The 26,090-nt window shown below is 52.8% G+C and overlaps 1 protein-coding gene and 1 pseudogene across 1 annotated transcript; one reads left to right on the top strand and one right to left on the bottom strand.

The window, feature by feature from the left end:
• The first annotated feature begins 711 nt into the window (after positions 1-711).
• On the top strand, positions 712-848 carry LOC133776470 (U2 spliceosomal RNA; annotated as a pseudogene).
• Positions 849-10,273: 9,425 nt separating this feature from the next.
• Positions 10,274-23,432, bottom strand: PNLIPRP1 (pancreatic lipase related protein 1). The gene is made up of 12 exons (XM_062215191.1): positions 23,384-23,432; positions 22,698-22,852; positions 22,067-22,192; positions 20,369-20,503; positions 18,971-19,079; positions 18,125-18,244; positions 17,904-18,023; positions 16,185-16,303; positions 15,211-15,340; positions 13,198-13,306; positions 12,458-12,625; positions 10,274-10,355 (listed from the first exon to the last, which is right to left on the bottom strand). Exons 1-12 carry the CDS (start codon positions 23,430-23,432, stop codon positions 10,274-10,276), a joined length of 1,422 nt encoding a protein of 473 aa, XP_062071175.1.
• Between the last annotated feature and the right edge of the window lie 2,658 nt (positions 23,433-26,090).

Genomic DNA, 26,090 nt, shown 5'->3' on the forward strand with positions numbered 1-26,090 from the left:
AGGCGGGTGCTTTGAACCCACTATCATAAACACACAATGCCAGAACAACCCCTTTATAAAGTGAAACTAGAAGAAAGGAAAAATCGATTTGGGGAGAACGGGAAGGGCTCCGTGAATGTGAGTTTACAGGTTCAGTTTCTGGAGGACTGTGTACCCAAAGTGATAGCGAGAGCGTACCAAGCCCATAGCACCTCCTGATCCAGATACCTCCCAACGCACGGACCCCAAACCCATCTCGCTGCACCGGTGCCTTGCTTCTGCCTGTGTACACACACGTTGGTGGAGACGTGCCCACCCCTTGCTAATTTTGGGGGCGGCCCCCACCCCCAGTGAGCCTAGATAGGATAGAAACAAAGGCTGGTCTCAGGCACAGACTGGTCTCACTGCTGGAGACAATGAACACTGCTTTGTGTAGCAATAATGCGGTCTCTTTTACAAGCCTTCCTGAGCTGCACAGACACTACCCTGACCTGGAGAGAAGAAGTAGAGGTGTTTTCTTCCCTTCGCTGTAGCTCGGGGGCAACGTGGGGGAGCGGGCAGGTGCCGCCCAGCCTTGTCTTAACTTGGCCTCAGACTTAGATCCACCAAAGCACAGGGATCCTAAGTTTAATTCCTAAGTACAATTTAATGAGTTTTTAAATTTAAATTTAAAATGCATTTTGACAGATACATCCAAGGGGTCTTCAAAGATCCTCAGAATATTTGCATTATATTGCTTCTCAGCCTTTTGGCTAAGATCAAGTGTAGAAAGTGTGTATTATGAAAAAACTAATGGATACAAAATTTTTGCACCAAAATAAACTTATCTTTTAATTCCAAATTTCCATGAACTTTTTGAAGTACCTTCATACATCCCCTAGATCAAGATGTAAAACATTTCCAGCAGCCAGAAGTTTCTTATTCTTCCACTCCCATGACAATAACCCCGTAACTCTGAATTCTATCACCGTAGATTAGCTTTCTCTGTCCCAGATTTCACATAAATTGAATGATACAGTATGTGTTCTGCTTTTTTACACACAAGACATTTTTAAGATTCATTTTTCACAGGAGACGTTTTTGTTACATGGTTGGTTCCCTTTTATTGCTGTGTAGGATTGCTGCATGTGTTTTGTGGGAATGTATTGCAATTTACGAACCATTCTGCCATTGCTGGACCTGTGGGTTCCTTCCAGCTCGGGGATGCTATGAATGGTCCTGTAGGAGCATTCTCATCTACCAGTCTTGGGGTGGACACATGCACCCTTCTCTTGGGTTTGCTCGGACACAGGGCTACTCTGAAGGTCCTGGGGTGCGTGCATGCTGAGGTGTAGAGGCGCGGCTAAGCAGCTTTCCAAAGTAGTTCCTGCAGCATAAACGCCACCTGCAGTGCAGTGAGAGTTCCAGCCACTCCACGTTCCACCCCTGCGCCTTTGACCGATCCCAGAACCTCTGAGGATGCTAGCCTGCCTGAGGGCGTCAGGATAGAAAAATGGCCTCTCTCTGTGTGTGTGTGTGTGTGTGTGTATGTGAAACTCCTTTCTGGCTCTGAGGCCGGATAGGGTTTGGGATGATTGTCAGGATTTCCTAAAGGGCAAGATGGTGGATGCCTTCAGCCTCATGGGGGCTCCTTCCACACTCAGGCCACAAGGCAGAAAGAGCTTCTGCCTGCTGCTGGTCCTGGTGCATCCCCATGCCTGCTGGGTTCTCTTAACCTTGTCCACAAGTGCACAGACAGTCCCTTTGAAAAGTCCTTTGGGTGGGCCATCTCCAGCACCCAACAGGTGCCGCTGGCCACAGCACTCCCCCTAAGAGAAAACTGTCCAGTTGTTCAGAGGCCTGGGGTCCATTAGGGAATTTACCCAGTCTTGGGCACTTCCTTTCCTGACTCTCTATTGCTAAAGAGGAGCTCTGTCTTTATCAGGAGAGGGGTTGGGATTGTGCAGTTGTCTGATGGTTGGTTTTGCCATCCATCCTCATAGCAGCCAAGCAAAACCTGTGACTCAATTATAGCTTTTGCCAAAGGCTTAGCTAAGGCACGTCCATAGCATCTGTGGGTTCCATGCTCCAAGGTCACCTGGCTCCAGCCACAGGCTTGTCAGGAACCCAGGGAAATCTTCTCACCTGAGTGGCCAGAGCTGTTCCATGTGGTCAGTGCTCATCCCAGTGGGCAGGGCTAGAAAGAAGTGGGGAAGGGTTGCAGTTCCTGTTGTTTCCGGATCATCAGGCTCTGTTCTAAGTGCCAAGGGCAGGTCATGGTCACTACAAGCCACAGACTGAGGAAAGACTCTGCCAAGGCCGGATGTGATGGAAACCAGATTAGGGGTGTGAAATGCCCGTCTCCTTTGGAAGGCACTATGATGTGAGTGGAAGTAGGCAGAAGTCAGGCACGCGGCACAGGCGACGTGGGTGATTGAATGTAAACGTCTTTTTTTTTTTTTCCAAATTGGGATTTTACAAGAAATGTGGAAATTGCAACCTGGAGAAAGGATAGTGCCATCTGCTCACGCAGGAGTCACTCTGAAGGAGCCCAGAATTGAGGTCGTTCTTTTAAAGGGGCTAAGAGGCACCGAGGCCCAAGCGACTGAGAAACAGGCTAAGCAAACGTGCCTGGGAAAGCCAGTTAAGGACAGGTGTCGAGGGCTGGGTGGGGACAGAGGAGGTGGGAGAGAAATAGGGTGGCGGAAGACGGGAAGGTGTCCCCAGAGAAACTGGCCTTGATTGAATCCAAGCTCTTTGCAGTGAAAACGCTCAAGAAACACTGAGTCTTGTTTTACCCCCATTTTGCAGCAGGGACAACTGAGGCCCAGAAAGGTCAATGAGCTTAGTGTAAGGACCACTGGCAGAGCAGGACCTGTATCTCAGGGCTCCACCTCTGCCCTCCTGAGGGTCTCAGTCTGCGGATCTTTAAGATGGGTAGAATCCGGGCTGATTTAGGAAATTGTCCCTGCGCCAAACTTCCTGGCAAAGCGCTGGGTACCCCTCCCAGGGTCACCAGTGATTGAGGGGAGACACACTGAGTGCTCCCAAGAAGCTCAGAGCCTGCCTGGTCCCCTGCACAGCGTGATCCGAGGCAGGCCAGCTGGGGCCCAAGCTACTGCCCAGGGCACTCATTCACTCCCGCTTGCCTGCCCCTGGCAGAATCAGCTCAGCTGCCCTTCTGTGTCTGGGGCGCCGGGAAGGCCCAAGGGCCTGCCAGCTGTCTGCTGTGGGAAGAAGGCGAAGGCCTGCACCTGTGGGACCACATGACAAGCCGGTGGCAGGGTCAGGGCCTGGGTGAGCCCTGCCAGCTGGCACAGCAGCGGCTTGGGGCATGGCGGGGCCTTGGATCCTCCTCCTGCACCGAGGCCAGTAGAAACCTACCTGCCCCATCCCCCTCTTCACTGCCTGCATCCGTACCCCCTCCCCATTCTTACCCTCATGTGGCTCGCACCACCTCTCTCTAGGCCACTGCCTCCCCCCCCTCCAAGTCAGCCTCCCTCAACTTCCCAAGGTCCTCCCAGCTTCCACCCCAAGCTTGTCTTGGTCCTTGTCTTCAGACGCACAGGTGTTGAGCTACCCACTCAGTTATTTTTATGTGGCTTTCAACAGTGGGTGGTCTTCCAGCCCTGAGAGTACAGGATGTCCTCCTTCCCTGCCCATGTGGGACCGATGGCCTCAAGGACGCAGGCAACATGACCCACAGACAGACGGCAGAATGAGCTGAGACGAGGACGCGTGCTGTGGAGGGCTTGCGCGTAGGCTGTGCGGCAACTTGGGCTCTCCTGCGAGAGAACAGCTCTGCAGAGAGGGCCCAGCAGGCAAGAGGAGTCCATGCTCCGATGCTGGGTGCACAGGGTGGCGCCTTCGTCTGGCTGGGTGATTTAGAATGCATGCAGATGTCTTTCTGGAGGCTGGGGAGTCGAAGGTCAAGGTGCCAGCGGGTTTGGTTCTGGTGAGGGCCCGCCCTCTGCGGCCCATAAGGTGGCTTTCCACTGGGTCTGCACACAGAAGGGCTGCGGGGGCCTGCCAGCTCTCGGGAGGTCTGTCATCCAATTCCCGAGGACAGAGCCCCCACAAAGTCCCCACTTCTCAACATCACAACGGGGCTAAGTTTCAACACGAACGCGGGAGGGGCTCAGACACTCAGCCATGGCAAGGGTCCCCCGCTGTGGACTGAGTTGTGTCCCCTGAAAGAAGATAGGTTTGTGTCCTGAGCCCCAGCCCCTCGGGACATGGCCTTAGGAGAGAGGTCTTACTGGAGGTGATGAATTAAACTGGGGTCATACTGGCCCTCGTCAAGGATGGCTGGTGACATCCCAGTGGGGGAAATCTGGGCCCTGAGTGGGCAGACGGCCACTTTGTTAGGGCAGCCCAGCCCCCAGCTGGCCCCACCCAGCTTGGCTTGTGCCACGCCCTCCACGTCTTCCCAGCCGACAACTGCTCAGAGACAGATCTGGTGTGAACCTGCTTTTCCCTCCTCCGAGCTTCTGCACTTGGTTCCCTCTGCCGAGGATGCTGCCCCTGCTCAGCTCCGCAAGGTGTCTCCCCCCACCCCAATCTCTTGGCTCCCTGTTCGCGTCTTTCGTTCCAGGTCGCGGAGCATGCTCTCTGCTCTCAAAGCCTGTGGCATCTCTTTCAGATTATCACCCCAGAGCACACTCTCCAAGATGTCTGTGACCCAGCAAACGGATCCCAGCCTCTCTGGTTTGCTCCTTATCACACCCCTCCCCCACCCTTGGGATATTCCTATTTGTTTCATTGCACTGAACATCCACAAAGTCTTCTTGCATGTTACCACAACCAAGAGAAAGCATATTATCAATACTATCAACATGAACACATATTATTCACAGTTGTTCAGAGGAGAGTGTGCTGGAAGCCCTGGGGACCGCAGACCCCCATCTGGAGGGGGCTCTCCGTGTGGGATGCAGGTGGGATGGGCTCCCCAGGTCTGCGGCATACGCTTACTTCTTTATTGGTCAGGGTGGGGCCCTGGAGTTCCTTGTTCTTCTTTGCAAGCCCTCGAGTGAGTCCAGTTCAGGGCCATGATGAACACCCGGCATTCCCTGATTGTGCTTTGGCTGGTCCCTTGCACCTGTGACACCCTGGGGAGCAGGGCCATCCTTGTGCACTGGGCTGTGTGCAGGATGTAGGGTGGCAGGTGTGAAGCCCACTGGAACAAGTGCTGCTGCATGGCAGGTGCAGGTACCCCCAAGCCTCCATGATCATGGCCAGGCTGCAGCCATCCTAGGCTGGCTCATTCACCTTGTAGCACGCTAGCTTAGGGGGAGAGCCTTGCCTTCCCAGGGTGCCGTTGACCCTTGTTAGATCCTGAAGGTGACAATACAGCAGGGCAGGGCTACATTTTTACACATGAGAAAGCTGGGGCCCAGAGGGTAGAAAACAGCTGCACAAGGTCACCTGGTATGATTAGAATCCTGCTGGCTCAGTGCCCCCCTTTTTTTTATTGCTTCCCACCAGACCATAAGTCCTGAGCTTCAAGTTCATCAACTGGTTACTAGTACATATTGCCTATGTGAAACAAGGCCATGATCAAAGTTTGATTTCATGAGTCACATGGTACATTTTTTTTCAACTTTTATTTAATAAATATAAATTTCCAAAGTACAACTACATGGTACATTGCTATGCGAATTTCCCTTAGGTTCACGGTTCTTAACAGTGGAGAGAATGACACGAACAGCCCCCCTCCCAGGGAATACACCAGTTAGATGGGGCACAGTCAGCACACAGCGAATGAGCTCCAAAATGATTAAAGACCGGGTGCTCAACTGGGGTGGAGGCAGGCCTCTGTGGAATGGAATTGTGATTCAAGTTCAAGGTGGCCTTCATGTGGGCAGTTCCTGAGAGAAGCTCGCCTGACCACTGCAGCAGAGGTCTGCCACCACGTGACACGGCAGGACCCCTGGTGCCCGAGAGCAGCATGGCACTGGCATCTCCAAGTCCTGTCCCAGCCCAAGCCATGGGTGTGCAGAGGCAGCCAGCAGCGTAGCCTGCCAGCCACAGCCTAAGCTCTCAAAGCATCCGTCAAACCCTCACATTTTGTGTACTGGGAAGTCCAGCAGTTGAGAGCAGTGCCTGACAGAGGAGAGGGGTGATAAAATAAAAGTGGGCGTTCCCCAGGGGTTGGAGGAGCTGACGTATGGGGTCTGACAAGATATCATACTTTCCAAGGCAGTGCAGCACACATGGCAAAACAGAAACATCCCATGGCAAGCTGTGTTTGGAATCCTTCCAAAGCTACGTGATAATACGGTGTATCGCGTCCTGAAGGCACCGCTTTTGTTACTAAAAGACAAAAGTAAGCCCAACCATGGGCCCCACGCAACCCTTAAATCTGGAAACTTGATCAGACTTGGCCAGGGCCATATCCATAGTGGCAGGTGCACCCCAGAGTAACCCCAAGGATCCCAGACACCCGCTCCTGTCCTATCGACCTGATCAGTGGGTTTGGGCTGTGGATCTATGGGGCTGGGCTTAGACTGCCAGTGGCAGTGATATGGGGAAAGTGGGCCTTGTAGCTTTATCCCTCACCTGTCATCTTGACCTGCCCGCCTTCCCAGACTGCATCTGTCTCTCATCCGGGACCGGGAAGGAGGAAGTTAAACTTCATGTGGAAGTGCCATAGAAATCCCAAAAGGCTGAGTCCCACCCCCTACCTCATTAAGGAGACTGGTAATGGGGAGGGGCCCTTTATTCCTTTACATGCTTGGGGACCCTTCTTGGGCTTCCTCTGTCTCTTCTCACAGGTGACTCTCCAGCCCCCTGCGTGTCACATGTGACTGTATGCTCACTCTCTCTCTAAATCTATTCTGCCCTCATGTGTGCACTGCACTTTGCCTCTGCTCTGAATTTTTTGGGGGCAAGACCCTGGGGTAAGGATTAAGATACCTGGGCCCAGAGCTGTGCCAGGAAGTTGGATGCTCAAGAGCCCCACTGGTGGGTGGTCGAGGTCCAGGATGGCGACCTGGGAAGCTGCTCCTCTCTGCCTTCCTGAGAGCTTCCTTAAGGACACAATTTCCCACAAAGGCTCTGGGCGGAGTGAGCAGGGCCCTGCCCTTGCCTCCCTGGGGTCTCCGCCAGCTGCCTGCCCACCCCTGGAGCACAGGGTACCGCTGCACCTGTGCTTGGGATCCGGGGCACGCCAGGCCACCCGGAGCTTGGGGCTCTGGTACTGTGTGTGCTGTGTAGCCAGCAGCCTTGGGAGCTTCTCCAACCGGCTTCCCCCTACCATGGCTGTATGCTGCGGAACTCATCTTAGTGGATATGGGTGGAAGAGAGATTATTTTTTTAAGGTTTATTTATTTATTTTGAAAGTCAGTTACAGAGGTGGGAGAGAGAGAGAGAAAGAGATATCTTCTGTCTGCTGGCTCACTCCCCAGATGGCTGCCATGGCCAGGGCTGGGCCAGGCCAGAGCCAGGAGCCAGGAGCTTGTTCTGGATCTCCCACTTGGTTGGTAGGGGCCCAAGCACTTGGGCTGTCTTCCGCTGCTTTCCCAGGCCATTGGCAGGGAGCTGGATGGGAAGTGGGGCAGCCAGGCATCACAGATGGCAGCTTTACTCCCTCTGCCACAGCGCCAGCCGTGGGAGAGATGTGCTTGTCAGTCCGTGACAGATGTGAGGCAGACAGCGGCGGTAAGCAAGCTAGCAGGGTCTAGTGAAGTGGTGCCTCCACCAGAATGGACGGGCACCTCGCCGGAGGGAGCTGAGAGCGCCCTGCCATGCAGGCTGGGCGGGCAGGGCTACACAGCGTAGTGGAGAGAATGCCCCTGGCAGGCCAGATGGGCATCTCAGCAAAACACTGGGAGCTCAGCGTGTAGTCTGCATTCAGACCAGGGCTGAGAAGGGAGTGGGGTTCAGGTCTTCCCACCTTTGCTCCTTCCCTCCACCCCCTCGTGCTGGATAGGTGAACTTCCTCCCACGGGTCTGTTACCCAGCACTATCAGACGGGGCAGCCCACCTGGTGCCGGGCGGAGAGGACTCTCCTGGGGACCAGCTATGAAGCTGGGGTACAAGCAGGACTTTGCAGTGTAGAAGGCTGGGCTGCCGGGAGTGCAGTGGAGGATGGCCCAGGTCCTTGGGCCCTGCACCCCATGGGAGACCAGGAGAAGCACCTGGCTCCTGCCATAGGATCTGCGCGGTGTGCTGGCCACAGCGCGCTGGCCATGGTGGCCATTGGGGGTGAACCAATGGAAGGAAGACCTTTCTCTCTGTCTCTCTCTCTCACTTGTCCACTCTGCCTGTCACAAAAAAAAAAAAAAAACGGCTGGGCTGCTTCCAAGGCCGCCACATTCCTCTCTGCAGGTGCTTCCTTGGCCCCCTCTCACACACACGCTAATTTCTACCTTCCTGCCTAACAACCATTCACACGTGTTAGTCCGGGCAGTAGGGTGAGACAGCCTGGCCTTGACCAGGGAGCAGGGCTTCTACCCGTGGCCCCCAGCACAGCCCTTCCATTACACCTCTGTTCCAGCCACCACTTCTACCTTGTCCCACCACCCCTGGTCTTTGTTATCTCTTGCCTGGACATCTGCAGGGGCTGCCTCCTCCCAGCTGCCCTCCCAGCCTGCAGTCTCTGTAGGATGTTTTTCTTCAAACCTGGGTCTAGAATCACCCCTTTTGTGGAACCTTCCCTGTGTTGCTCCTTCCCTCACCTGCCTCATCCTGTCCTGGGACATTCTTGCCTTTTGTTCCTGGAAGGCAGCTGATGGTGCATATTGGAGGCAGCACTCCCCAGCACTGTGGGCACAGGGCACCTCTATGCGATGAGTGTTTGCAGAATCTACTTTTCTTTGCTTGAACCCTTTTGCCAACACAGTGGTGCCTTGCCCAGAGTGTGGCTTTCAGAGCCAGTGCTGGGTCAAACCATGCCAAAGGCTGCTCAGCATCAAGCAGCCCGGGCCTCAGCGCTGGGCTCTGTGCCTCCACCTGTGGAGCTGGGCGGTCCCTGCCACTGCTGTCAGTCATCTCTCCCATGCTCATCACCACTACTGCTTATCTCCACGCCCTGCACCAGGAGGCCTTCATGCAGCTGCTCCTCCTGCCCTCCCCACAGCACTGCTTTCTGGGGGCCGCCTGGGGTCCCCCGGCATGCCAGTGGGAAGCTTGGAGACAGCCTCGCTGGTTAGACACACAGCCAAGGCAGCGGAATTGCCACGGTGGGAAGAGAAGCCCGGTGACCCAGAGGAGACACACTCTGGGGAGACGCTGGCTCCTGGGACAACTGGGGCAGGCTGAAGGAAACCCTTCCCCAACCCGACCGAGGTCTGCCTGGGTGGGCCCCGTGGTGACGACTGATTGGCTGGGGGCTCGTTGGTGGCCCTGGCTGATTGGCTAACAGTTGAGCAGGCTCTCTCAGCAGGGCTCTGAGTTGCATTGGACTCAGAATCCATCCTTGGGAGCCCTCTTCAGTGCCCAGGCCTCCTTGCCCAGGATGGCCCTGCGCAGTAGGCAGAGACAGGGCCCCCGGGCCCCTGGAGCCTGGAAGCCCAGCACGGTCCCCCAGAGTCTCTGGATCCCACACCGAGAACCAGGGGCACTTTGTGATCCCAGTTCTCCCAGATACCACCACAACGAGGCCGTGTCACCCCAGGGCCTTTCTGTGATGCTGCGAGGTGATCAAGGGGGCTTAGAGGGGAGGGGACGCTCAGCCTCTGGCAGGGACACTGTCCACTCTGTCTCAGCAGCCCCCTCCTGTTGCGGGTTGTGGTGGAATGAGAAGGCCGTGCCAAGGTGGCTGCTGGCAAGCGAGCATCAGTTACTCAGGAATGGCTTCGGAACCCACCTGGCAACAGAGCCTGATGGGCAACAGGCTGTGATTGGTTAGGGCATAAACCGCCTCTTGACTGGATTGGCTGCCTTGGCTATATAAGCTGCTGCACCAACTGAAACAAATGAGCCTGCGACCTTCTCGCCTCTGGCCCGCTTTCACCCGACTCCCGGATCTATGTGGTGACTCCAAGCCTCTTGCCTCCACTGCGCTTCTCCTCTCAGAATAAATCAACCTCAACAGTGGGCCTCAGTTACTGCACTAAAAGATGAGGGGCAGGGCCAAAGGCTCTGCTGAGGCCAGACTCAGACTCGGGTTCTGCTGTCAATCACTTTCCCTGGGGAGGAGGGCCTGGAGGAAGTGGGGTGCATTGGGGAGTCAATGACAAGAAGCCCCAATACATGCAAATGCTCCTGGGTTATTTAAACGATCAGTTCCCAAAGTCCCGCAGGTGGCAGCTGACGTCAGAGACACACGGCGGCAGCAGACAGATGCGTGGTGGTGGGGTTTATTGACATGAACTCAGACTGAGCCTGGAGCTACACAGGGCAAGACGGTTAGCAGAACGTCTTCTTTCACGGTCTCCTCGCTGCAGAAGTCGTACCTGTGGAGACAAAGCGGTGTTTTCCAGGGCCTGGGCACCTTGGGAAAGCCATGGCCCTGTGAGCTGTTAGGCAGACTAACTGCGACACGACTCCAAAGGAACGAGGAACGCTGTAGCCTGCAGGCGAGGGGCCCATGGGCCAGGTGCTGTGGCTCCAGCTCGGCCCCTGTCGCCTGGTCCCGTGTCCAGCAGGGCTGAGGCCTCCTGAGGCTGCGACTCTCACATCTCTCACTCTCTGCAGGGGCAGGACGGCCTCAGGGAATGATGGATTGGGCTTACAGGGGGGACCCCTCTTCCTGGAGCCCTCCTGGGGACCCCACTGAACGGTCCAGGAGCTGTGACAGACTGAGCTCTTTATGAGCTACCGGCAACTTGCTAAGGGCTCACCTGTGTGAACCTCGTCCTCCCCACATGTGGGAGGAGGTCTGCTTAGTGGGCCTGCATTACAGCAGGGGAAACAGGTCCAGCGAGTTCTCAGTTCATGAGTGGCAGAACCAAGATGCACACACGGGCCCATCTGATCTCACAGCCCAGCCTGTCTGTGGTCAAGCTTCCCTGGCCTTGTCATCCAGACCGGGAGTGAGGGGAGCTGGCCCTGCCTCTGGGCGTCTCCTCCCACCTTCTAGCTCTGGCCTGGGGCTGGTTATTGAGGACTCTGAGTATTGATGTCTTCGTTTGTAGAAGGGGGTGTTCTGTGTAACATCCCATGGTATTAGAGGTAAAACAAAAAAGCTTGTAACTATAATTATTATTTTTAAAATGCTACTGGCTAGCTTGTTAACAGCAACCTGTGTGAATGATTTGACTAATTCAGTTTGTTGTTGTTGTTGTTGTTGTTGTTTGACTCTGCAAATGAGTTAGAGAGGTTTGATGCTGGTTGAGACCCATCTCTATTTTAATCATCTGCTATCTGGCATCTGGCTTCTCTCAAGACAGAGGCGCTCTGGAGTGGGCAGCTGGGGAAGCAGCATGCACCGCTGGCAGCTGACTGGCTCTGGACCTTGGAAGTAGCCTCAGGTACCTGCACTTCCATTTCTAGGAAGCCTTCGCCTTTCCTCAAAACCGCTGGCAGGAGCCAGGCCCGGCTGACTCGGTCTGGGGTGTGTTACCTGCGGGAACTCCTTTCCCAGTAACGCCTCTCATTTCCAAGACTCCAGCAACATCACTTCTTGTTGTGATGCTCTCTTAACCACTCGGTTCCTGGCTCCAGGCCTTGGGGCACACCTAAGGGGGCCCCGTGTCACCAATTTTCGAGGTGTAGGGTCCTCCAGCGGGGATGGGGCAGTGTAGTGGCCTTGGCTGGGCATCCAGCCCGCACAGGGCTCCCCAGCGCCAGGCTCTGTTTCCTCTGCTCTTCTCCAGCAGAGCAGAGCTCCTGGCTCACTGACCACGGGGCTGGGCCAGCCCTGGCATGGGTGCCTTGTCGGGATGGGGAGAACCTCACAGAGCCATCCAGTTTGGTGATTCGTGGCTGTGACATGGGCTGGCCTCCATGCCACTCACTCTGCCAACCCACTCCCTCCCCCTGGGGAAATGCCATTTGCCAGAGCATGGGCCCAGCAGCCCCACCTAACCCTAAACACCAGTGGCTGAGAGCCCAGATGCCTTCCTGCAAAGCCACACCAGGAATGTCTGAGCTGGGGAGGGGGAGGTACTCTGCTCTGCTCTGGTTCTTTCCACTTCCCTCCAGTGTCCCCTTGCCCTACCCAAGGCCCTGTGCTGCTTCAGGCACAAGCAAGGGAAGCCACAGACAGGGTGCGTAGCCTACAAGGACCACCACCTCGGTGAGCTCTTGTTCTAGTCCACATCTTATGTTTTTTCCTAAAACTCATTTCTTTGTCCTTCAATTATCCTGAAATGTCACTGATCCTCTCCACTCTCTAGCTCATACTTCTAACCCTGAAACTTCAGAAATGATTTCCTTGATTCTCTTTCTTATTTTGCCCTCTGTTTCTCCTTGGAGGCCAGGTCCCATATTTTGTATCTACACAGGCAGTACTGAGAACCCGTGTAACGTTCACCCAACAGAAATGATACGAAGGGTCTTCATAAAGTTCACGGAATAAAGGGATCCTTAGGCACAAACCAGCAAAGATACATACACGGTCTTATCTTCTCCCTTTTGCACGGTGATCTTAGCTGCACCCACTTTGGGAAAGGTTGGGTTTACCATGTGGTTATTCCAAAGAAACTTGACTTTCTCAATCGTTCCCACATCAAGATCTGCATCGAACTCCGTAGAATGGGTGGAGCCTGGTTGGATGATCCCCCTTGAAACAGAGAGATAAAAACATCCCCTTCATGGAACTGAGCTCAAAAGATCCTAGAAGGCCATGCTGCTCTTTTTGCCTTGGATGAACAAGATTGCTTTTCCAAATTAATCTTCAAGTAAAGGGTGGAGAAATGGAAAAGCCAGCTGGGTGCTGGCAGCCCTCAAACTAGGATTTAAGTTTTGCTTAACTCAAGTTAATTTCTACTCAAAGCTGCCTTATAGAAAATTATATAATTCCTTTATATTGTTTTTATTTTTTGGAAATACAGTAATAATTTAGCTACTTAATTTAACACAACAAGGACGTATTGTTTTGCTAATTAGAAAACAGAATACCTGGGATAATATTAGATTTTGTTTTTTTTTTATCTGTTCTATTGAAAGAGAAATAACCAAGTGCCTGGCTGTATAATAGAGAAAACAAAATTTATTGGCAGAAGTCTGTAATTAACTTCAGTAAATAATTTAAAATCCATTGATATCAAAGAGACGATAGGCTAGGTGCATGGTTTCAAGGTCATGTGATCATCAAATGAGATGCAGGAAGCAGATTCTGCAATGAGCTCATACCTGAAGACATCATACTGGTGAGTGTTTCCTTTGCTTCCAAACAAAGCAACTTTGATTTGACCAGTGGCTCTTCTTCCACTCAGTGTTATGGAAACGCCATACCTCCAGCCTAGGTGCAGGATGGAAGAGGCCAATCTATTACCCATGAAATAGGTAGCCCAGATCCCAGATTCCTTACCCATTCCTCACACGGAGGCATCAGGGTAGGAGAAATTCTTCTTGTTCATCTACTACTCAAGGCGGGCCTTAGGGGGAAGCACTTATCCATCAGCGTTCCCTGCAGACATCCTGTGCCTCATCACTGAGCCCTATCCGAGGTGGCTGCTTACATCTGGAGTAAATTGAAACACGGTCACAAGTCCAGCTCCTCAGGCTCACAAGCAGCCTTGCAAGTGCTAAGTGGCGATATGGGCAAATGTCCTGGAAGGCCCGAGTGCGCCTTCACTAAAAGTCCGCAGGACAGCTCAGCTCTAGAATGGCAGGGCTGTGAGTCAGGGAGAGGAGGAGGAACAGGGCTGGTCTCTACATCTTGGAGGATCGCTCAGGACCTGGACAGACTCCAGCACAGAGCAGGTGCATGGTCAGTCATCACCCAGACTTCTACCTGGAGTTCTGTCCCAGTGCCCAGAATACACACAAACCTGCACAAACCCCCAGAAAAACATACCTGCAAACCTATGTGAGCATGCTCACACATACAAACTTACACACATAGGCACATACAAGAGAACACACATACATACAGACAGACATGCCTACCAACACACCCACACGTACTCACATGAAAATACCCATGCATGTATGTACAAGTGCAAAAGCACACACAAACACACACCCTTTGCCTAACTCACACTCGTCTTTCATATCCTCTCTTGTTCCCAGCCCTCCCGTTGGTCGGTGTTGGACCTCCGTTCAATGCCACGGAAGCAACCCACCAAGCCCAGCCCACTTGTAGCTGCTGGATTGCTTTCTGTCTTCTTGTCTGATGTAAATTGCGAGGGAAGAGTGTTTTGTTCATCCCTGCATCCTCAGAGTCGGGCATAGTCTGGGGCCCATAAATAAAGGCTGGTTGAGGAGTGAACAGACAGCGTTGGGATGTTTAATTTGTTTTGTCAAAATATGGGCAAGAACTTCATGCATCACTACATTAGTGGAAGGATTGATTCGCCAGTGTCATTTGTAAAAAAATGTATCTCCGTAGTGATGGAAATGGGCTGTGTGCTGATTGTGGCGATGTCACACAACTATCCATTTGTCAAAGCTCATAGAACCATGCGCTCAAAGGGGTGAATTGTGCTGTGTATAAATTATACCTCAATAAATCTGACCTTAACAACTATACAAGACATGTGTTATATTTATGGATTTCTAGTCATCTGTTTATATAATATACCGTTTCGGCTTTTACTTGGCCAGATCTTATGGGACTGTCACAGGGTGGCTGACATACAGAGTAGCCCAAACGTGCCTGGTCTCTACCCTTTGTCTTAATCCATCCAGCAGGTTTTGGCGAGAAGTCACCCCTCTTCCTGTTTTCCACCCTCCGCTCCACCAGAAAATTAGCTCCCGGGCATCAGGGATTCACGGACACAGAAGGAAGCATGGAGATTGGAGGCGGGCTTGTCCAGGAGCCAAGCAAAGAGCTGGTACCTAATGAAGTTCGCTGAGGGAACAGAACAGGCGTGTATGATGTCATCTTGAAAATGGAAGGAACGAGCAACTGTGGAGTGGCAGAAGTTCAGGGTAGCTGCTTACCACGACAAGCCAACTGCCGAGGTCCCCTTAATTTATGCTCTTCACTTCTGCCCATGTCGTGCCACAGAAATAAAACAAAAGCAATGCGGGGGCTCTTTCTAAATCTCAGTCGGCTCTTAAATGGCACAGTTTGGGTGGATGTGCCCTTTTCTAAGAGAATGAAAGTGTACCCACAAATATTTCCAGCAAGAGTAAGCCCTCATTTGTAACAGAAATTATACTTTCTTTACCTGAGCAGATGGTCAAAGATCCACTTACGTGCAAAGTTCCTGGCCTCTCCAGTGTTCAGGAAAAATTCCTGCTGCTCCTCCCGTGTCTTGTTGGTGAACTTATCGGCGTAGTGGCCCATCTGAGGACACCCTTGATCTGGACAGGGGAAGCACTTGTTCTGAAGAAGAGATAGCTGGAGATGTTGTCTTTTTATGACCCATGCATCCATGGGAGCAGACACTCAATTTTCCCACAGTTTAAGCATCCTCGTTTGTAACAGGAAGAACATTGGAAGAGACAATTTCTATATTACCTTTGTCTTGGCCAAGGATCCCAACCCTGATGCACAACACATTAGAATTATTTGGGGAGCTTTAAAAACCACTGATGCCCAAGGCCAGGTTAGATCAGCGACAGCTTGCATCCAGTCGTGTGCTGGTGAGGGATCAGCAGCTGATTCTCCAGGACAAAAAGCCCTGGTGGCAGCGTCGACCAATTTCTGCAGTGTGAATCCTGTGCCCATGTCAGTTGCAAGCTGCCCGCATGATGTCACTGAATGTGGCACACATGGCTCACGTGAGCCAGAACAGAGAGGGGTCACCTTTTCATTTCTTCCATCTCCCCTCTTGTCGCCCGCCTGGCGCATAGAACCCCAGCAGTCACCTTCCCTTCTTGGGATGTGTGAGCTCTTACACATTCTTTTATGCTTGCTCTGCCCTAACCAGAAACCTGTGCCCCTTGTCCCTCTATACTGTCATTTCCCAAGTCATATTCAAATGCTGCCCCCTGCAGGAAGCCTTTTGAACTATGTATGGACTGGCTGTTTTCTCTGATTTCCCATTCCCACGTGACTCACTTAGAATTTTAGCCTCTCCTACCTAATGCTCTTTAATATTTTCCGCCTGCATTCCACAGGACCATGAACTCTGAAGGACAATGCAAAACACACGAATCCCAGACACAGGAGGCCCACAGCCCCACAGGTGGCCGTGTCCCTCGCTCAAGGGAGGACGCGAGCTTACAGACTGAAAGTCCTTGTAGGAAGTGCAGGGGTACGCGGCGAACCCGTCAGGGTTGAGGATGCTCTCTGAGTAATACTTGTAGCTTCGTAGGTGATTGCAAGCCACAAAGTCCCGGGTTCCTGGGGAAGAAATGAGAAAGTCTGCACATGTGGTCAGGGGGCCGAGACAGCCTCGCGGCTGCTCTCTCTCCAAGTGGGGTGGTTCCAAAATGGAACTCCAGGTTTTAGAAAATCTATATCGACTTTTGTATATAAAGAGAATTGAAAATGAATCATGATGTGATTGGAAGGGGAGAGGGAGCGGGAAAGGGGAGGGTTGTGGGTGGGAGGGAAGTTTTGGGAGGGGAAAGCCACTGTAACCCATAAGCTGTACTTTGGAAATTTATATTCATTAAATAAAAGTTTAATTAAAAAAAAAAAGAAAATCTAAATCGAGTCCAACGTCCAGCCATGATAATGACAATGGACACACAGAGGGTGCTCCCTGTGCTCTCTGCAATGTTCTGGTCATTTTACATGTGTTGTCTGTATAATCCTCACCTTTCCTGGAGGGTGGGTACCGTGTCATCCATGTCTTATGGAAGGATCAATAGATGACAGCCTCAGAGTTACAGATGACAGTGAGTACCCTGGCAACTAACCCCAAGCCCAACCCTGTAACTTCTAGCTCAGACCAGGTGGGACTTGAGGTGGCATGGTCTCCAGATGTGACAAAGCCAGTGCAAAGACACTCTGATGCTCCACTAACGCAAGTGAAAAGGAGCTTTAGGTGGCTTTATGTGAGCATCCCTGTCATAGTGTCTCGATGTTCCATACAACCTCCCTTGGTTTCCTACAACTCTTGCCAAGTGACAAATGTCATAGCACGCCTTTCAGACCTGGCTGAACTTGCGTGGCCACTACTGATAGCCAGCTTGGATGACCTTTATCCATGCAAAGTCTCACAGGCTGAAAAAAAAACACACACAAGTATCTTCATCCTGAATAATTGCTTTGCCAAGCCATTTTAAGCAAATTCAATAAAAATCTTTACTCGTTAGATTTGGTCAGACCACTAAGGGTTTTAACCTGCATGATGCCACACGCAGTGTTTGGCGGGAACTTTCAGCTGTGCATTGTCCTTGTGCTCTCCTGAGATACAGCACATCCGGACCTGGAGGAGGCTCCTGGTTCCCAGGTGTGCTGAGGTCAGCAACAAACAGTCGCCATCGCAACAGCAGTCTCTGCTCTCAGCCGCCTCGCCCGTGGCTGCTTCTCACCTCTATGCAACATCGGGGAGCAATGACTCTCCCAAATGGTTTTGCCATGGAAACCATCAGGAAACCTCACCATCTGCCCACGGATTGGAAGTTAGTTCCGTGAGTTTGAGCTAAATCACTGGTGCCAAAGGAGAACTTGCAGAAACAGGCCCCGAAGTGTAGTCGGGATGTTTGCCCTTCTTGTTTTCCCCCTCTCTGTTCGAGTGATGGAATCCCAGCCTTCAGTTCCAGTTCTGTGATCCTTTGCTGTGTGTACCTCCCAGAACACACACAGCAATGTGTTAGGAAGTGCAGAGTCAGCAGGGCTGATAGAGAACAAACACGTGGCTATGCTTTGCAGAAACCAGGTCCAGAGGGAGGGCTGCACATTCTCTCACTCCTAAGCTCTGCCACGGCCAAGCGCTGCTCATCCCCGGAAAACGATTCCCTCTGCTCTCCCCCCACCGCCACCCTCACTACACCTTCCCAGATGCCGTCCAGGTCCAGGATCTGCGACAGCGCGTTCTTCTTGCAGCCCGGCATGTTCTCTCCTCCGTTGGGGAAGAAGTCAAGGTGACCCACCATTTGGCTCATTCCCAAACCTGAAATGTTTGCAACAGCATTTCGTGGTTTAATGTGACGTGGGCTCTTATGGTGGAAACGCAGTCACACATGTTTGCAGCCGCCGCACCGCGAGGCTCACCGAAGAACGGGAACGAGGGAGCTGCGTCTGTGTGGATTACATCAACCAAGTCAGCATCGGAGGGATCAAGTCGAACCTCTTCAGGAGTGCCCTCGAAACTTGCTTTCACAGGGTCCAACCCTACAAGAGCGGGAAAACGCCACACAATGGTAAACCTGACTGTAGGTGCCAGCAGCACCAGGTGCCCAGGTGCCCAGGCTATGTCTTGCCCAACTCAAGGGATGCCATACCTTGGAGTCATGGCGTGCTATGGCCCTGCGTGCAACTCTAAGGACAGGGAGTCTCAGTGCCATGCATCACAGAGGGGCCCAGTGGCATGGATAGAGGAGGGTGGATAGACAAAAGAATTTGGATTTTGTTGGTGCAAGGACTTCTCCCCATGTCAGATTCTCCCATTTATTCTTGTAGCTTTCTTCTCCAACATGCTCTTTCTCTTTCCATGGTGGAAGGAAAAGGGGACAAGCAGAATGGTGTCACAGCAAAGAAAACACGCTGTGGGTTCCCTGGGCTCTGCTTCTCTAGTTCTTAACTTTTTGGGCAAATTGACCTCAAGCAAATCACTCAATCTGTCACTGCCTCTGTTTCTATATTTTCTCAAGTGAGGTGATAATGGCACCTGTTATAGATTAAGTGAGTGAGTCACTAGCATGGAGCCCAGCGGCTGGCAGGTGGTCATGGGGATAGAGGTAAACCAGAGGTAGGGGAAGCGCTGGGCAGCTCTACCCATACCTGCCCCTGCCAAGGGGACCGTTTGCCGCAGGGCCGCTCTGAGCTGGGCTGCAGTATTATGGTCACATTGTGGGGTTGCTGGGGACCACCCCTGGGGTCCCGCCCTTGGGGCCTTACCAGTGATCCTGCCCAGGCCCGGAGTCCTTCTGCCTGCCTCGCCAGCCACGTGGGCTCCCAGGCTGTGGCCGATGAGGTGAACTTCAGAAGGCGAGTAGCTGTAGTTTGTCTGGAGAGGCGTGGGGATTGCATTTGCAGGGCATTTTTCGGCTTTAGTTTTTCTCCTATGCTGACCTGGTGTCAATCCCTCTGCTAAGATCTTCCATGTATCCCACAGCTCTCAGCATCAGTCTCTCAGGGCCTCAGCATTTGCCCGAGTCTTCTACAACTTTCTTAAACTCTCCTCTAACTTAATCCATTGTTGAACTTTCAAATCCCCCATTGCATCATATTCTTTCATCCTCTGGGCCTGGTTTATATTTTTCCCATCAGGGTCCATCCCCACGCCCACCTGCCCAGCTAAGATCAACACAGACTAGCCTTCAGCTTTCCATTAGATGTCTCTTCTGGGAGAGATGTCCTTAATTCCACCCTACCCCTCCTCAGTCTGGAGTAGCTGCCTCCCCTGGGCTCCCATCAAACCCATCCTCTGCCAGTTAGAACATTCTAATAGGTCACAGCTAGAGCCATGGCCAGTCACCACTGGCGAGATCCTTAAGGGCTGGGGACTTTGTCCTCCTCTTTATCCATCTCACACTCCTGACGCTGTGCTCCAAGAGCACTGGGTGAGCAAACACATCCAACAGGCCCGTGCAGTGACATCCACCCAATGTGCCCATTTATCAGCCTACAGCGCCTCTTGTACACACACCATGGGTTTGGACTTCTGCAGGGGTGCAACAGGAGTTAGGAACAATTGGTTCTTTAGTAGACCCTTCAGCTATGAGACACAAATGGTGTGGACTTTGAACTGGTATAGGAAACAGTCACAAAGAACTGCTGACTCAACTGAAAGACTGAGCTAAAATCAAAGACCAGGGCAGGAAGACTTGGCAACTGGAAGAGCTGTGGCAGAAGGAATTCCTCCACATCAACAGGCCAGTGGGGTTGGAATCTGCCCATGGCACATTCTGCCATCAGCTCCATTTGGGTCTCTCTGGCCATGTCCCACTTTGTCCTAGAAGGAACCCACCTGGTGTAGTAGGTGGCCTTTGGAGCTGCCTGTACTGGGCTCAAAAGACCACTCTCCTATTCATCGGCCTTATGATGTTGGGGGCAAGTTAGTTAACCGTTCTGGGTCTCAGTTTCCTTATGTGTGAATTGAAGATGATCTTAAAAGCTCTCACTCCCCAAGTGTTGGCTGCTATGATTTTTTCGTCCACTGGGGTGTCACGATGAAGGTAAATTTCAGTGTTTTAGAAGATCCCCAGAGAAATGCCACTGGTTTCCATTTTATCTTTAATCCACTGCTCCCAGCTGCACCCAGGGGCGCTGTCTCCCCCCAGCTTGCCCACTCACCGACAGGATGCTGAGCAGCTGGGCCACCTGTGCGCCCACCACCCGCACATTGTTGGCGGCCTGCGTGTAGCTGGTTTGGGAGCCCTTCTTCCAGTCCACACAGATGCAGTTCACCTCTTCCACTTCGAACATGTTCTGGAATTGGGAGATACCAGGATGTTAGCATGGGGTCGTGGGGATCCCCATCCAAGCAGGGCTCAGCCTTGGCTGCTTCTCTCTTCCCCCAGCCTGGTGCAGAGATGAGACAGATTCTGGTAGAGAAGCCTGCTGCTAGGAGTTATCCCTCAGGGCAAATGCCACGAGAAAGGCAAGCCAGGCCACTCCCTCGCTACCCTGTAGGGTAAAACCCGGCTACTACTCTCTGGTTTTCTATGACCAAACCCAACCAGGTAGATTGGCTGGGGAAAACAATCCCATTATTAAGCAAGTCCGTTCTGTGCGCAATCTCGGGCGCCCAGGGTCTGAATGACCTGGTGCGTTCGACCGTGAGGGGCTCTTTTGGCCTCTTGGCAACGCTCCAGCCTGTGGGGCATTTCCTGGGCTTGGACGAGGGAAGGAAGCTGTCCGCTTTTTGCAGGTGCAGGCTGTCCCAGTATTTCATGGAGCAAACTCAGATGTCTGAACCGTAGAAGTGCAGCAACTGAAAAGCAACGCAAGGATTCTGAAAGGAAACCTTGCAGGTAGTCAGAGGAGCTGAATCCAGACAGGCAGCCTGAATTAAAAAAGATGCTCTACAGGTAAAATCCAGTGGGGGACCTTTCACATCGGTGGCATGAATATGTGTGAGCCCATACATGCAGATCCTAAGAGTATTTTTCCCATGACTTTTCAAAATAATCCTGGGAAATCTCTCACAACTCTGGAGAGTTTGGGGGCACCCACTATCTAAGATGCTTTTTAATGATAGGACTAGAGAGGCGCTGGGAGTTAAATGCCTGGCGCACCAAGGCCGCACGCCGAGTGACTTTAGTTTTCTGGACTTGTGATTTTTCCTGTTGAAAGTGTCTGTTGAGATGCTTATTAACCTATGTATGGCCAGCAGGCTGCTGGAGTCAATTCCTAGATGATAGAAAATAAATTGAGTCAGTGCACATCTGAAGGAGGATGGTATTGTGTGCGTGCATACATGCGACTTGCACGTTGTGCACACGTCTCTGTGTGCATGTATGGGCACGCGTGCACACACACACATGTGTTCTAACCAGCAGATGTGGTATCGCAAGTACTTGTGGCACTTTCTGTTCTTAGTTCTCCTTTCAGCGACACACCTCTGACTATCAGGGATGCGGTAAAGATTTGAGCCCAAAGAACAAAATCCCTCAATTACAGAAATACAGAGACTCCTCCTTGAGAATGGAAGCAGAAAACATTGAGCCTTGATCTTGAGGATAGCCTATGGCACCTGGGTGCAACTTCAAGAGAATAGTGGAAGGAGGGCCTTGGTTCACATTGAAATGTTGTTGCTTCGGGCTACAAACCTATTCCAGAAACACGGGAAGAAAGGTTTATTTTTGGAAGAGTGGCTGGCATGTACGATTGCCCGTAGATATAAGAGACGACACGTACAGATTTCCTGTAAGTAAAAGGCACCTGCTATGTACAGATGGCCTGTTTTCCAGTCGGGGCACAAAGTGAGGCATTCGCAGGAAGTGGAGGCAGTGCCAGCAGGGCTGCCCAGGGATCAGAGCCGTCTCTTACCTTGCACATGTCTCCCACCCAGCTCTCCTCGGCCTTGTCTATGAAGCCATGAATGATGAACCGGGTCTTCCTGTCCGTTTGAAAATTTGACGCCTCGATCGTTGATGGATCAGAGAGGGAGAGAATCTGTGACAAACACAGAGGTGCCGCGTGTGTCGTCAGTCCAGTCCTGAAAGTTTGTTTCTCCCCTTCCCCATCTCTGCCTGTCCCAAAGCCTTGCGTTTTCAAAGCTTTGCAAGTCACTTCTTCCATGGAGCCCACCCCGACTTCCCTTTCTCTGCTCCCTCCTGGGGCCAGCGATTGCTGCCTCCACCCAGTCTGCAGTAGGACTCATGGTCTCCCTTCCAGATGACTCCTGTGAGACCGTCAGCTCTTTGCCCCAGACCAGAATCACACAACCAGGTGAGGCTCTGGCAAATGCGAATGATTCCTTCATTCAAACTAACGTTTACAGAATTTCCTTTGTAAACACTGACTCTGCCTAGGTCCACCTGGGCCTGGGAGGCCACTGGAGGCACGGGTGGGGCAGGGCACCACGCAGGAAGAGGTGCAGAGGTTCGGACCTCAAGTCCTACCAGTGGGCACAGCCCCTCCCCGCGGCCCGGTGACATGAACATGACCGAGGTCTTACCTGGAAGGAGCTGGGGTTCTCGTTGGTGTAGAGCAGGAAGCGGGTGCCGATCAGCTCGGGGCTCCAGGGCAGCATGTTCAGTGGCCTGATGGCAGTCCCAGCCCAGGGCTCGGCATCAGAAAAGCACCCCAGGTCCTCATAGCAGACTTGTTTTCCTAGAGATGGAGGGTGAATCTGCTCAGCTAGGAGCACTGAGGCCGGGCTCTGGGGTGTCAATGCCACCCAGCCCTCGTCACTCTCTGGGCCCACTGCGCACCGCCTGGCCTGGAACCTGTCCCACTGCATCCCACAGAGACGCCAGCGTGCATTGCTTAGCTCCACCATCAAGTCTTCAGAGTCCCCCAGCTCCCCGGTCCTGTCTGATGTATCTATTTGAGTGATGTGATAATGGGCATTGATAGGTCAGTGCGTGAGCCCAGGCAGGGGTTTAATGCTTTATCGAGAAAAGTCTGGCCTCGGGCACTTGGACATTAGGGCAGACCAGGGTGTGAGGGTGCTCTGCCGTGGGTGGATCCCCCTCAGACTGCTCTACTCTCTCCCAGGCGGAGCATCGGCCCCCCTCCCTCTCTCTAGAACCTGGAGGGGCTGGGGGCCGCTGGAGATCCTGCCTCGGCTGCAGCTTTCCCTGACTGGTGCAGAGAGCATGGGCTGAACCCTTCCTGGGGGGCAGCTGCGACATTTCTCACCTGTGACTGCTACCAGCAGGAAGAGCACAAGTGTCCAGAAGCCCAGCATCTACGGAAAACACACACACGCTCACCCTCACCGAGCTGCCGGACGGCTGGGTGAAGCCTCTCAGGCACCCAGGGCCGCCTGCTCACCTCTGCTTCGCAGCCGGGTGGCGAGGAATGGCGCAGGTGCTTTGCTGCGTCTGATGCTCCAGGCGTTCCCTCCTCCTGGATCGAGTGAGCAGGCTGTTTTCTATATACCCCAGCCTTATCGTTTGGACGCTACTTCAAGCAACCAGCGGGCGAAGATAGCACTGGCTGTGTGTATTTAGTATTTTAATCTGGACAAATACCCAAGATTACTAATAGCGGTCCAATCTTCCCACAGTCTGGGAAGAGAGAAGAACGCTTGATTAAGAGGGGGAGGCACGTCGCAAACGTTGCACCTGGGGTGGACTTGTGTGCCACGTGGGTCCTCCTTTTCCATTTTCTGTTTCATCACCAAAGCAGTGAGGACATAACTTAGAACAGAGAGGAATGCCCTAAGCACCCACAGGAAAGCAAAGTGGTTAAGGAAACATCCTGTCCCTGCCTCTCTCTGCCACACTCTGGGTCTCTGTCTTTGGCCGAGCAGCAGCACCAGGCACAGGAGCTTTGCATACAGATTCACAGCCCACAAGAGCCCTGGCCACACCCTCTCATTGCACGCCTGTTCCAGGTATCTATTGCTATGCACTGACCTGATCTAGGGCATAATGGCTAAAAAGAACCGCAACTATTACTATCATTTGAATAGGGTTCTGGGGCCCCTCAAAGCCCACATCACATCTGCTGGATTTCCCCAGGTTCTCTGCAGTTTGCACACCTGCGGGTGAGACTGGGCCCCTGGGTGCCATCGTGTTTGAGCCACAGATGCTTGCATCTGTGAGCAGCCCAGCCAGTTCTCACAATGGTGCAGATAAAGCATCGCACGGCGAACACCGGGTGTGCCCCCTCATTCCCAAGTTAAATAGCCCTCAATGTCAAAGCTTGCACTCCCGAGTACTGAAACACGGGGTATGGCCCTGAGGGTCTCTGACTAAGAAAACGGAAGTGGCTGGCCCTGCAGCACTACAGACTGGCAGGTGCAGGTGACAGTGACTGAGGCTTGCCAAGCAGAGTCACAAGCACTTTATACGCACAACCGAAGTCTTAGAGCAGCCGAACGTTCCTGTCCTTAACACATGTGGAAACTGAGGCAGAGACAGAGAGAGAAGGAGAGACAGAGAGATCTCCCATTCTCCTTTTCAACTCCCCAAATAGCCACAATGGCCAGGATTCAGCCAGGCCAAAGCCAGGAGCTTCTTCCGGGTCTCCCACATGGGTGCAGGGACCCTAGGACTCGGACCGTCCTCTGCTGCTTTTCCAGGCGAATTATTGAACCGGCGTCCATATGGGATGCTGGCACTGCAGGCTGACTCCTTATATTGAAGTTTAACCCGCACTGCAAGGTGTTAAGAGGGGAGAAACTTGATCTGACTGTGGTATTAGGGGTGGGGACTTTGGGGTATGGTCAGGGTTAGATGAGGTCATCAGGGTAGGGCTCTCCTGACTCAGTGCCGGTGACCTGGCTGGAGAGAGAGAGCGCAAGCGAGCAGAGGACCCACAGCTGCACCGTCTGTCCTCACCAGGTGATGCAGGACTCTACCAGCAAGGCCAGCACCCCCACCGGGCCCAGAACTGGGAGACAATGAACCCTTGACTTTGTGACTTCCCTAGCATTATGTTATTATCAACAGAGATAGACTAAGACAGAGATGTGCGACACTGATGGTGGACAAACAGCTCCGTGATGGGTGGGAGGTGTCCGAGCACCTGTCTGCCTCCTGGATCTCTTCTCTCACTGCTTTCCACGGAGCCCTGTGCACTGGCCACAATGGCCTCCACCATCCGGCCTCACCACCTGGCCTCCACCATCCAGCTGGCCAGTGCCTCTCCCAACTCAGGGAGGGCCTTGACCTTTCCTTTTCCCACAGCCCCAAACTCTCTTCCCTAGCCCTCCCCCGGGCTTCTTGTCACTCCACAATTGCTTTTCACTGTCACCTCTCCAGTGAGGCCCCCGCCGACCACCACTGAAGCCCCTCACTGCACTGGCACCATTGGCCCTGGAGCCCCGCTCCCTAGCACCTTGCTTCTTTCCCACAGATCCTGTGATGCGTTGTAAAAATCTGCCTTGTCGATCTATCTGGTTATCTGCTTTCGTTTTTCTATTGCAAGCTGCCCAGTACACAACACCACGAGCCCAGAGAGCACTTCTGTTTTGGCCACTGTCCAGCGTCAGCTTCCGGAGCCTGGCACTTCAGTGGTTTTAAATGAACGGAATGGTGGATGCACACATGAGGGCATCCGAGGCACTTTGCCACTGTTCGCAGGGTGAATTTCAGCCTTGAGAAATGTGAAAAGGCAGGTTTTTTTTTTTACATTTTATGTATTTGTTTGAGTGGTAGAGTTAGAGAGAGGGAGAGACAAAGAGGTTTTCCATCTGCTGGTTCACTCCTCAATGGCTTAAACGGCTAGAGCTGAACTGATCCGAAGCCAGGAGCCAGGAGCTTCTTCTATGTCTCCCATGCGGGTGCAGAGGCCCAAGGACTTGGGCCATCTTCTACTGCTTTCCCAGGCCATCGCAGAGAGCTGGATTGGAAAAGGAGCTTCCAGGCCTTGACCCGGTGCCCACATGGATTCCAGC

Source organism: Lepus europaeus, chromosome 17 (assembly GCF_033115175.1).
Source record: "Lepus europaeus isolate LE1 chromosome 17, mLepTim1.pri, whole genome shotgun sequence".
NCBI lineage: Eukaryota > Metazoa > Chordata > Mammalia > Lagomorpha > Leporidae > Lepus > Lepus europaeus.